The sequence below is a fragment of the Malaya genurostris genome, chromosome 2, assembly GCF_030247185.1.
Source record: "Malaya genurostris strain Urasoe2022 chromosome 2, Malgen_1.1, whole genome shotgun sequence".
NCBI lineage: Eukaryota > Metazoa > Arthropoda > Insecta > Diptera > Culicidae > Malaya > Malaya genurostris.
In genome coordinates, this window is record NC_080571.1 from 49,054,124 (window position 1) to 49,067,713 (window position 13,590).

The 13,590-nt window shown below is 37.7% G+C and overlaps 1 protein-coding gene across 3 annotated transcripts; it reads left to right on the forward strand.

Moving 5' to 3' along the window:
- Nucleotides 1-5,882: 5,882 nt before the first annotated feature.
- On the forward strand, nucleotides 5,883-13,362 carry LOC131427422 (serine protease gd-like). Of its 3 annotated transcripts, none has more exons than XM_058590586.1 (7): nucleotides 5,883-6,055; nucleotides 11,052-11,252; nucleotides 11,313-11,608; nucleotides 11,676-11,888; nucleotides 11,950-12,343; nucleotides 12,409-13,039; nucleotides 13,096-13,362. In XM_058590586.1, exons 1-7 carry the CDS (start codon nucleotides 6,050-6,052, stop codon nucleotides 13,278-13,280), a joined length of 1,926 nt encoding a protein of 641 aa, XP_058446569.1. In that variant the 5' UTR covers nucleotides 5,883-6,049; the 3' UTR covers nucleotides 13,281-13,362. The 3 variants fall into 3 exon arrangements, with proteins under 3 accessions (XP_058446569.1, XP_058446574.1, XP_058446573.1); XM_058590590.1 differs by lacking the exon at nucleotides 5,883-6,055 and adding an exon at nucleotides 7,145-7,513; XM_058590591.1 differs by lacking the exon at nucleotides 11,676-11,888.
- Nucleotides 13,363-13,590: the final 228 nt, after the last annotated feature.

Genomic DNA, 13,590 nt, shown 5'->3' on the forward strand with positions numbered 1-13,590 from the left:
TTTTCGCGTGTGATATACAAGATTTCGAAAGTGAGGCGTCTATGTCAACGCAGCGTCTTACCCGGATTTACCCTACATTAATACAGCTTTGAAGATTTTTTACGTATTTTGAATTTTAAATGAAGTTAAACTAGATCTTCAAACAAGAAAAATTTACTAACCGCTTCTTTTTGTATGACCAATAAAAAAAATCACGCTTGAGATTTAATTTTTTACAATAAATCACACAAATATAACTCCGGAACCGAGAGTCTTGATAAAATTCAGAAATTTTCTATACAATGTAAGTTTAAGAATATCGATTCAGCCATCTCTGAGGGAAGTGAGTAAATAAAAAATGCACTCACACAAATATTATACAATCTCGATGAACTGTTTCGGACGGTATATGACACTCAGAGAAAAATAGAATTGTTGTCTAAATGATGTCACTTTTTTTACTTTTTCAAAAAGTAATAGGTCGCGAATAGAAGATTTTTAGAATGTGGAATTAAAACGAAACGAAACAGAAAAGTTGTATATACAGTGAGAATTTTAAAGGGTGTATTTTAAAACATGGAAATACGACTATAATTACTTGACAAGTTTTTATTGAAAGTTATTCATTTTATAATTGACTTAAGTATTTGTGAATTATTAGTGAAAGGCTTTCATAATATAAATTATTTGAGTTTCGGAAGGGTTTGTACCTCGAAAACCCGCCCCTTCTCATGTATCCTTGAAATTGGAAGCGTTAGCCATTTTAATGACCCTGTTTGGGTACGTATTTTCCTTGTTGTTTCTATAACAGTCTAATTGACTGAAAACTACACAGAAAAAAATAAACGGAATTTACCAGACAAGCCCATCAATATTACTATGAAATACATCAAGTGAATCGAAAATCTAATTTAAAGCAGAGGTGGAAATAAGCTCATTTTGCGCACGAAAATGTGAATCAGAATTTCCGATTGTGAATCAAAAATCCGAACACCGTGAATTGAAGAATTGGGTAACAAAACTAGAATTGCGATTAGTTTTTAAATTGTGGGAACTGTATATTACATAAAGTAGCGTAAATATACGCGTTTTTTTATTGAGCTGAAACAAATTTGTTCTCATTCTCATAAGACAACCATGCCCAGGTGAAGAGTTTTGGCTGCTCTCACAAAAACTCGATCGCGCATTTACGTACCGCGCAGAAATGAATGTATAACGCTTCGTTCGCTCTCGGCGCATTTGGCCAAGAACGAGGTACGAGTGCTCCAGTTTAATAATACAATTTATACAATTTTGTAGGAATATTAAAACCTACATTTTTGGCAGTTGAGTTTTCTGAGACTTTAATTCCTTTTCTTTGGCGTACGGGACAATTGTTAATAATTAGGTTTTCAAAAGCGGTAAAAAGTATCTGTAACTATCATTTTAAAGCTTTTTTATCTACTTCTTAAAATTTTGGAGCGATCTTGCTCAACGTCACCATAAAATTTATTTAATAACCATTGAAATATGATCTAGAATTAAATACAGTAATCACATTAGTAATTTTAAACATATTAAACTACTTTTAAAGTGATAATTGGAATAATAATTTAAACTTTAATTAATTTTGATTCCGAAAGATATTTTAATGGAGATTATTGAACTTAAATATCCTAATTATCTGATTGCTATACAATTTGATTAAAATGAATGGTTCGTCATCAATAGCCAGTATTCGAAAATCTTTTGAACCTCAAACAACTTGTAGGAAAAACAGTGGGTTGCAAGCGCATACGTTAAATTAATACAACAAACGACTTTGAATCTGTTATATAAAATACATAACATTCAATATGTGGAATCCCGCAGCCAAGGAAAACACGTAGAAAGTTTCCATGCAAAAATTTTATCCGGTTGTCCCAATCAATTTTTTTTTGTCCGGATCTTGCACTAAAAATAGCTTTAAAAGTTTTCTACTCTGGAAATTTCAAGTCCGATTTTGGCACACAACTTATTAATTCGGTTTTCGTACTTAAAACTACTTAGACGGTTGCGCTTATCAGCCGTTTATATAACGCTCAATCACGTTTTTAAATCTGCAATATTACAAACGGAGGGGCGAGTTTTGCATACCATCCGACTAAGTTCGGCGAGTACACAAAATGTTTGTGTGTGTAACGTTTTTTTGCACTAACTTTTCTCGGAGATGGTTGAACCGATTTTCACAAACTTAGAATCAAATTAAAGGCTTGGTGTCTCATATAAAATTCCTGGATATTATTTGGATCCGACTTCCGGTTCCGGAGCTATGGGGTAAAATGTGCAAAAAATAAAAATATGGGTTCTAACTTTTCTCATAGATTTTCACATGAGATTTTCGAAATAGAAAAAAAAATTTGATGCCAAAAGTCTTAGAATTGCATGAAACGTCGAGATTTATTGTCATCTCGAAAAATTTTTTTTGAAAATATCGGCTTTCTGGGACTTCGTAAAAATATTCAAAATATCAAAAGTTCCAGTCAATTTTTCAAAAACAAATTTTTTTGAGGTAACACTAAATCTCGACGTTTCATGCAATTTTAAGACTTTTGGCATCAAAAAATGTTCGATTTCGGTTTCATGTACTGCTTTTTCAAGATCGAAAATTTTCAAACCTCAACCGCCGGGCAGCACCCTTTACGCATGTCCGATTTAGCTCAAATTTTGCATGAGGACATTTTTCGATGTGCTTAAACTTTTGAGCACTAGCGCTTTACGAAATTAGAGGTGATCCCAAAATATTGGCACCCTTATATGTATAAGAGCGGTAGAAATCAACGTGTTTTGTCGGTTACGTCACTTATACCATCATATCTCTGGAACCAAAAGTCACATCTTTGAACTTGATCAATGGCCCGATAGTAGCTTTCAAACGAGCCCAAGTTTGTTAAAATCGGTTCAGCCATCTCTGAGAAAATTAAGCGCGTTCAAATATCTTCTAAAAGTGCACAAACACATACACACATACACACACAGACATTTTCCGATCTCTTCGAAATGAGTCGAATGGTATATAACACTATGGGTCTACGAGGCTCCGTTCGGTTTTTACAGCAATTATAATACCTTTCTATAGAGAAAGGCAAAAATGTTTATAACAAATGTTCAACAGAATTATGGATTTGTGCGTAGAGTATCGTGACGCCAGGTCGAAGCTTCTGGAATCCCTTAGGGCCCGAGGTAGACCGCCTGAGGTTCCAGTTCGGGATGTGTTGGCGAGTCGGGATAGTTTTTATATGCTTCTCATATACCAGTAACTTAAACACATTGACATACAAGTATAATGTGTTATTCCTCGCTCAGAAAGTATAATCTCCACCTACAGGTTCGACATTAACATCCGCCCGATTCTCTCGATCCTCGTCCCTGTCCACCATCTTCATTGGAACTAACAAGATCTTTTTTTGTCACTAACTTTTTCGTCCCCCCTTCCCTGTCTCTTCACCATCTCGATGGCAACTAATTAGATCTCTGTCGTTTTCAGACATTTTGTTTCCACATCCCCTTTTTTACCACGTTTTCCACAATATTTACTTCTCTTTTATTTTCTTCGGCAATATCATTATCACCGCCCACGGAAGACTGCTCCAGTCGAAAACCAGCATGCGGGCCACCCGCCGGGCCCTCGTAGCCTGGGGGTGTTTCCCGCGGACCCACACGGACCAACGCCATCTGGAAGACTCATGCAGCACTCAATTCATCGACCACTGCCGATCGCCATTACGATTTACGAGAACCCGAGATGACATAGTCTAATGATACTATTATAGTTTTAAGTTAGTCGTTAATTAAGATTAGAAAATACCCTTGGCATCTTAGAGCTTAAGCAGTGTGCCTTAAATTATATTACATTATTGAATAAAAAAAAAGAATTATGGATTTTATATTTTCTACAATTATTCCAAACAAAGCATGCATAACAAAATAACTCGAAACAAGTTATGAATAAAAAACCGATTTTAAGGGAGTTGCCATAAAAACGCTTTGTATATCCGAAACGGTGCGACCTAGACTTTTGGTATATTTGACAAAGTAAATTATTTTCAATAGTTCTAAAACTTTGTAGAAAAAAAAATTCTAGCTTTTCAGAAATAAAAGTTGTGGTTATATATTTTTTCAAAGTAGGCCATGAACAATTAGCGGTAGAATCAAATTACGCGGTATATATTTGTAAATAATTTCTTAAAAACAACTATAAGCATTAAAAGAACGGTTTGGCAGCTACTGATTTATGTTCACGTTTTTATTGATTCGAACCACTGTGCGACGTACGAAAAAACTCTCCTAACGAGCTTAAAATTATTGATATCGAATAAAATTGAGAGCTATTCAGTTTTGACATTTACGTCACTTATACCAATATATCACCGGAACTGTAAGTGACAGCCATTTGAACTCCAAACCTGTTGAAAGAACATAGAGTAGCATTATAACTATCCTAACTTTGTTGGAATGTTGATTCCGAATCAGACAGTGATACTAATAACGTTGAAGACATTTTTAAATTCTAAGTAAAACCGAAACTTATCTTATCAAAAATCATTCATTTCAAAATTCATTATAACACGAAATATGTGATATGAAAAGATAATACTGACTATTTTTATTTACTGTGAATCAAAAAATTTGCTTATTTCCACTCCTGATTTAAAAGGTGATTTTTTTTTGTTGGTATCTTTTTAACAACCCTGTTTTTAACCGATCACGCGTGAATCATGGCTTGTGACATTGTCAAACTTCAGTTTGGTCTATAATTTAATCATTAATGAGCGCTGACAAAGTTGGAGGAAAATCCATTTGTGGTTTATAAGATACGTCAACTAGTAAATTTACTGCGTCTGGACCTAAGATCTGCCAGAAACATTGTAAGAGCTACCAATGCATCCCAAAAAAGTCACTGTTTTGTGTAGATTATGGGCCGGTGGCATTATTCGTAAAATACCGGCCAATATGTAGGAGAGAGAGTGTAGACCTTGCGCATGGGGCATCTAAAGCGGAGCTGCGGCCAACATTTGCATGAAATCATCTTCAAACATTAAATTATATTGATCGTTCTATCGATTCCAATAAAAATTTCATTAACGTTCTCAAATTTTGGTGTTATTTTTAAAAATCAAATCATATGCCTCTTGAAATATCACCGTTTATTTTAGTTCACCAGTTTAACCCCGTGTCCGGTCTAGCCCCGGCCTTTACTACACAAAGGATCTTTAAGATTTGTGTGATATTTTGCTAGCTTTCACTTCAGCCGAGAATCACATTAATCGAAACGGACTGCTACTCACCAAATTACCTTCAATTTTACTCGTGCGCGGGCTTATTAAACTGAAACTGAAAAAGATTAGATCGAAAAAGGTATAAAATTCATCAATTTCAAAACAGTTGAAACCTGAATGTAAATTGTATCTTATAAACTAATGCTGTACATATAAACTAATAAAAGTTTTATGAGCAAATCCTTTGTTAGAACTAAATCGAAGTTGTGACTCAACTATCTCGTACACGAAATGGACGTCTGCGTTCTGTGTGTCTGTATTCTAGTACCTCAAGGGTCACCGTTGATTAATAGAAGAGAAGCACAGGTAATAATTTAATCCCAGCTTTTAATTACCCGCCCGAGTTCGACGGGAGACTATAGTTGAAACAAGCAGATATCGCGTTGCAAGTGAAAATGAAACCCGATTCCCGATCTCCTCGCAGCACCTCTCCGCGCGAGTACCAGACGGAGAACTTAAGTCTCTGTCATCGAGCGTCGCGACGAGGTTTAAACTATTCATATGCTACCCCGTTTGCATTTAATGGATTCGCAGGGGTGAACGAGCAGTTTATTGAATTGCTTTATATGAAAGTAAAATAAAACGGCGCAGCTCAGCAATTAGAAGTACTAGGATTAGTTGCAATTTTCATCCCACCCCGGCCGGTATCGAGTACGACGTACGAGCAATAGTTCGGAGTTCATATCGTTTGTAGTGATTCTAGTTTTTTTTTATTTTATTTTGTGCAACAAAGAGGTTCGGTTTCTGCTGGAAATGCCAACAGGAGCACAGCAATGAAGGTTGATAGAGTTGTTGCGCTATTAGTTTCAAATACCGTTTTAATTTATGATGATAGTTCGAAGGAATTAGGCAGGATCGGGAATATATTCTGGTTGGAATTTTTTCAACGAAAGATGATTTGTGAACGGCGATCAAACGTGCCAATTGATGAGAGGATATTAACTATGTGGGGGAAAAACTGTGACGAATACGGATATAACTAGAATTACTGATCGACGCACAGTATGCAAATAAACTTGTTTTCAAACCACAACTTGTGACTTGAGCTTGGTTTTAAACAAGCGAAGCTCGAAGATGATTCGTGTTTACTTTCTTGAGATTTCATTATTTATGATAACAGTGCTGCGATGTGCAGAGGAAATTAAGATTTGGCTATTCTTCTAAATGTGGCTTGATTCTGTGATGCATTTCCTATGCCTATTAACTGGTTTTGAGCAATATTGTGTTTACGATTACAATTTAATTCGAGCTCTAACTACGTACTTCGACTCAACTGTCAATTTATTTCATGGATATTTTTTGGCAAGTCGTTTTTCAATAAAAGCTAAAGATATGAAATTGAAACATTCTAAGGAAGAAATCAAATTAAATTCACCTTCGTGAGGGTGAAAACTTCGGACTAGCAGGTGAAACCGTAGTATTATTCTTAGATAGTCGGAAACCGCTACCAACCCTACTTTAATTCTATGGGTGATGTTAAATGCACCTGTTAGCTATGGAATAAAACCAATCGTAAACGTGAATATCGTGGTAAGCGAAGTGCTTAAATGAATGGCACGAATGGTTCTCGAGCGTGAACCGACAGCACCCATGAATCTTTCCCGTTTCCTGCTAGAAGTTCAGGCTTCTGTATCTTCAGTTCAAGAACCATATTATACATTATTTACTGTTTTCGACAAGCTCGACAGGACGAATCCACGTGAAATGCTTCGTGCATGCATATATGCAATTAACTCACTTTCATCGGTTGCTTTGTTACATGCTATTTATTTATACGTTTTGAAACAAAAGAAACATTTCTTGGAATACAGAACGACGAAGGAAAACAAAGGTAAATTGGATAAATATTACGAAGCTATTCCACTTTCAAAATATACCATGAGTTTCAAGACGAGTAGAGAAATTCGTGGTGGTCGAAACTCCACTACAGAGAAAGCCCACATCGGCAGGCCCTCTGATGCGGTTACACAGGACAATGTCAAAACTACATGAAATGAAGCTGGATGACTGGAAAGAGGAAGTGGAGCTCGAGCTAAAAGATATCACAAGTACTGAGCTCATATGCCATGGTTCGGACAGATGAAAAAGATATTCTGTAACTGGGATCTCATTCAAGGCTAAATACCCTAGCGCGAGTGTACTTCGGAAGTGTTGTTGGATATGCTGATGTTGGTTCGGTTTTGGAACCTTGTACTTTAATCTGTTCCCAAAGCTCAACCCACTCCTGAGAAATCAATGTGAGTTTCGTTTTGGAATTTTTGCCGCTACTTCTGGAGACTGAAACAAGGAAATTATGCAGCAAAACATGTTTGCATGTCCATTAAATTTATATAACCAACCAATTGAAATAATTTTAAGGCCCGACTTACTTTACTATGAGGCGCATTTTTTAAATTTACTCTCTGAGAGAGTGATGAGTTTCTGATCGTGTTGTAACTAACGCATAAACATAATTTTTGCTACACTCCATCGGATATATGACCATCAATTTACGATTGCATTTTCAGTTTTATGACATAATCACATATAGTTCAAAATAAAAATTTTCTGAAATGTTTGGTATCAACGAGAATCAAACAAGAAAACTGAGAGGTCAATTCCAGTATCAAGTTTTCAGTATTAGTTCAGTATTGAATCAATTGTGGGACGTTCGCAGGGCCCCTTTCCTTCAAAGAATCCTGCTGCTGGTCGTTTGCATTGGAGCAAATCCGGCTGCTGGTCGTTTGCATTGGAGCAAAATACAACTAAAAGTTTCGTAGTTTCGTTCGGCACGTCAGAAAAGACATTGCACTCCGTTGCAAAACAAAAAGTGTTCTGTAAGTAGCAGAAACTTTACGTCTGCTTAGCGGTTCAAATTGAACTGCCGAGTTTAGCACTAAGCAGTTCAATTTGAACTGCTCTGCACTGATGAGTCAAAGACGAAACGTAAAAATAATTACCAAAAGTGGCCAACTATGGGGACCATTATACAAAATTAGCCGTTCTAATGGTTCTAAAGACTGTCCCAGAAAGTATGGACGCACTTTGATTTCGCTGTAAATAATTCACAAGTGTTAGATATTCAAATTTTATTCGATATACTGATAATATTAGACTACAACAACAGAATATTATTCTCAGCATTTGCTACTTAGCCATTGTAGACTAGCTTGCGAACGTTCCTCATTAAATTCCGTACAGACATATTGGCGACAAGTTTTCACACTTTTTCCCAATCTTTTTCGAACTGTTGAATGGTTTAGGCTGCCGAGACATGTTTCCTAAGATGTGCTTTCATTAATGCCCAAAATTCCTCAATTGGTTGAAGTTGTGGTCTTTTGGGACGAAAGTGACATTTTTGGTAGTATACCATTCTATCGTTGATTTCGAGTAGTGGCAAGAAGCAAGATCTGGCCAGAAGACAACAGGATCCTTGCGGCATCGAATCATGGGTAGAAGTCGTTTTTGTAAACATTCCTTGTTGTATATTTCGCTGTTCATTGAAGCAGTGGTGATGAAGGGTTTCGAAATCTTACCGCAGCTACAAATTGCTTGCCAGACCATAGCTTTCTTACCAAATTTTTCGACTTCAATCGATGTCTCGGACTGGTTCAACACTTGCCCATTTCGCACCGTATAATATTGTGGTCCCGGCAAGGATTTGTAATCGAGTTTCACGTAGGTTTCGTCGTCCATGACTATGCAGTTCAAATTTCCATCAAGAATCCTATTGTACAGCTTTCGAACCCTCGGCCTGATCGATGCTTCTTGTTTCGAACTACGTTTTGGTTGTTTCTGCTTCTTATAGGTTCGAAGATTCAAACGTTCTTTAGCACGAAGAACATTTGACTTCGAAGTGTCCACTTGTTTGGCCACATCCCGAACTGAAACCTTCTTCTTTTGCTAGAACGCTTTCAGGATACGTTTATCCAACTGATGGTTAGCAGGACCTTTTTTTCGACCCGTTTTCGGTTTATCCTCAAAGGTGTTATCCTCACCGAACTTCCTGATTGCATTTCGCACGGTTTTTTCACTTACTCCTTCCATTTTTGCTATCTTTCAAAGTGACAGTCCGCGTTCTGTGCACCATTTGTACACAATTTTTCGATGTTGTTCTGCTGAAAGTCCACGCATTTCGAAACAAACTAATGAAAACGAATAAACAACTGCACAAGTGGTTAGAGAAGAATGTAAACAATAGGACGCAGCCAAAAAAATTAACAGATTCTGAACCATTGCGAAATGGCAGCGGTTTTTGGTTGCGTCCATACTTTCTGGGACAGTCTTTAATGGCAAACTAGAATACATTGATTAGCTTTGTGTACATTTCGCAGTGCGAAATTCGCACCAAACGTATGAAAATAAAAGTAGCATTTAGTTGCATCGCGTTCGAGAAAAATGTTCCCAACAATGTTTAATATCGTAGAGAATTCGGCCCTTCTTATTACCAGAAATGAATTTCATACAATATTTGGATAGTTCCTTCCACTAAAATTTGCAACCCCGAGATCAATTCTGTATGTTGATACTTTTAATTTGCTCTCATTTCTTCCGCGTTTTTTAATTGTGTGGTAGAAAATATTTGTCGCCAAAAAGTTGATCTTTAGTATAAATGCACCGTTACAATTCTGGAAGCGAAGCAGTAAAAGTTGCGAAATTCACACAATCAACTAATGCGAACGGTTATCATTTTTATTCGTATTCACGTCCGCCAGTTATGTCTGTGACATTACTCACTGGCCTTTTTTTAATCAACTTCTGATTTTTTGGGTAGGTTCGGTATGTGAAAAATTGAAGTGTAGTTCATAGCAAATTTACATTATGCGGTGAAGAAAATGCAAAAGTTGATGAAAGGAGTCAATTTGGTAATAAGGAAGTTTGAGTGAACAATTTTTCTTTATTTTATGTGGTTGGAACTTGAAAAAGATCTAGATTTTATTAGATTTTTTAATAAACTTTAATAAACACCTTTTAACTACAAATTTAGGAATTTCAGAGTGCTTGAATTCGGACAGAACTTTTATTGACTTCTGGTAATTAGTTTTCATTTAAGCGTTTTGGTACTACATGGATATCGGTTTGTGCCAAGTTCACGTAACTATTTTTTTATCTTTATGTTTCGTTTTCGACCCATCAGTGCATTAGTAGCTTATGTTGAGCTGCTAATACCATTCGAAGGTTCAACATAAATCACCAAGCAGATATAACTTACCTTACCTAGCAGCTATAGTAAAAGCACAGTCTTGGCATCACATTCGTTTTGTGGAATTTGACCTTTCTGTTGCAACAGCCGATTCTTTTGTATAGAATCATTGCATGGCTAGTACTACGATTCTACTGCCACTAAGAATTCTTCCAGGTCGGGGCTCGAACATACGACAACTGGTTTGTGAGACCAGCATCCTATGCATTGAACCGCCAACCCGGTCGAAAAAATTATAGATATTTCACATATTTTCTTAATTCAGAGTTCCCGTCAACATTCAGAAAAATTTATATGACATTCGAGAAAGAAATAGGAGATAATTTTCTCTTCAACATTTTTGTGAAAGAAATCCAGAAAGACAATTCTTTCAGGGAGAAAATTCAGCAAGCTATTCAAAAGCTTTTACGTTAGATCAACGGAAAAGGGTACTGCCGGAAACAGATTTGGCTCCGAATCTCCATGTCTTCGCCGTAGTGCCGAAGAACGAAATTTAGTGCTTGCTTTCTGGCCGTCGACAGATAGTAGCTAGGAGTAGTATAGCAGTAGTTAATAAGAATAAAATAAGATACTTTTTGTTCGAAAATTTTCAGGCAATCATCATCACCGCGCTATTGGTGACAAGCATATCCAACAGTCACCAGAAAACGTCACCCTGTCCGACGGTGTTCAATTACGATGAACAGGAAGATAACCAAAACACTTGGTACGGAACGATGCGATTGAAAACCAACGTACCTCTGCACGGGATATTCATCGACGTGATCTTCGATGGTCAGATTTACGTATTCGGGGTAAGATGTTGCTAAGATTACCGAGTTTTACAGATCGTGTCATACAATTCCTCGCTCTAGGCTTACTTCAAAGATGTCACAACTAAGGATAACCAAAACTTCCACATCGAGGACAAATCGTACCGACTGAACGCTGGCGAAACATTGATATTGAAATTTTACGTTAAACACTCGGATTACGAGCGAATTCCGCAACTGCACCAAATTCGTTTCAATGGGCAGAACATTTGCGTTGATGTGCCCACCGTAAGACCGGTTACCGATCAACATGTTAAAACAAGTGTGGTGAGCTCCTCGCATGATCGACCGGTAGTCTATCCTGGTGAAACGGTTAGGCGTGAAAGTCAACCAAAAACGTAAGAATTATTTTGGCGCATCCTAACGGCAGTAAACTGTACATTTTATTTAACAAAAATTTCCCAGCAATGACAGCAAACATGATAACGGTGTAGTTCATTCTGTTCAACCAATTAACTCGGTCGTTTATCATAGTCCTGATGACCTTTCTACTAACACGCACGTCTTTTTTGCCTCCCTTGACAAATCTTTTCATTCCATTAAGTCTTCTCATGAGGAGACCGGTTCCGCTAAAGCCCTCCCGGAGTTACAGCAAGATCCTTTAAACGTTAAACCAAGGTACTAACAGTGAAAACAATGTTGAACAAATTGCTTGATTCGTGATTTCAATTATGTATAGATTTTCAGATTCATCCAACATTTCTAATGAATCTAGCAGTAAGCGGAAACAGCAATCTCACATCCCCAAAATCCCATTTGACTACGATCCAATACAGGATCCTACAATTTGGAGAAAACCTCCGAATAGTCAGTATTCGACTGAGAGATCTATTCCCAAGCCAACCAAGCAATCGACATCTAGCTACGAACCGTCTCGGGAGAATAACTTCGCTGTTGGTCGAACTACTAAAGCTCCAGATGATCATCAATCTAGCAGAGAGTATCGAACGAGTTCACCGATAGAAGCCGTTTCGTATGCTGAAGAAGATACATACAAACGGGTGAAAACTTCAACTGCGAAACCAAGCTATTTTCAGGGAGACTACGCTTTTATTCAGAACGTCGAAAGCTCAGTATGGCGAAGTCTACAGTTCAGGTAGTTTCTAGTATTAAATTTGACGTGTTTCTTTCATTCAAGACACACCACATTAACTCCTACGACGAGGACATCTGTGGCACGATCGTACCGAAGGCTAATCCACTGGTAACCCACGGATCACCGGCTAATCATGCACAATTCCCATGGCACGGAGCTCTCTACCGATCATCGATTACCGAGCTGAAGTACCTTTGCGGGGCGACATTGATTTCTGCCCGGTTTTCCCTAACAGCAGCGCATTGTGTGGCACTGGAGAAATCTCGGCAACCGGTGGAATCCGGTAGTTTGCTGGTTTACTTCGGTAAGACAAACCTAAAGCAATGGAACGGACCCGAACAGGATGCTAAAATCGATCGGGTGCTGATTCACCCGGATTACAATTACGAACGGTTCTTTGCCGACATCGCTCTGTTAAAACAAAAGGACGATGTTAGATTTAGTCACTTCGTACGGCCGGCTTGTCTCTGGAACTTTGACGAAGACTACAAGATACTGATCAACAAGGTTGGCTTTGTTCCCGGTTGGGGTTACAACGAGAAGGGACTGGTAAGCGAACAACTGTCCTTCGCACAGATGCCGGTGGTTGCTCACGAGACGTGCATTTGGTCGAATCGAGATTTCTTCAGCAAAGTGACTTCCAACACCTCCTTCTGTGCTGGTTTCCGTAACGGTATGAGAGCGTACTGAGTTGAAGTGGTTAATTTAATTGTTTCTATCTCTTCACAGGAACGTCCGTTTGTAATGGAGATAGCGGTGGTGGAATGGTATTCAAGCAAGGCAATCGGTGGTTCCTGCGGGGAATTGTTTCGGTTAGTGCTGCTCTGCAGAATAAGGTCAGCTGCGATCCGAATCATTACGCCGTGTTTACGGATGTGGCCAAGTTTTTGAGGTGGATCAACAGTTATATGTAGAAATAAACTACGCGTTAGATCTTTAATTGTTAAAAAATATATAGTGTTGAATTGAATAAATGTTTTAAATCGTTGAAAACAATGTTTTGAAATTCCTCCCACAAATCGGGAAAAACCGATCTAGTCGTGAAAACGATGGATTGCTTGAGAACTTAAAAAGAGAACCGAGTTGAATCTTCACACGTCAACAATTGAAGCATTGATTTCTCAATGCTCTATTATTCGACCGTTTATGTGACTCAAGATAAAGTGGTCTGCGATTTCTTATGTATCATTTGAATATGACCCCTCGATGAGCTCGGTTCACTGT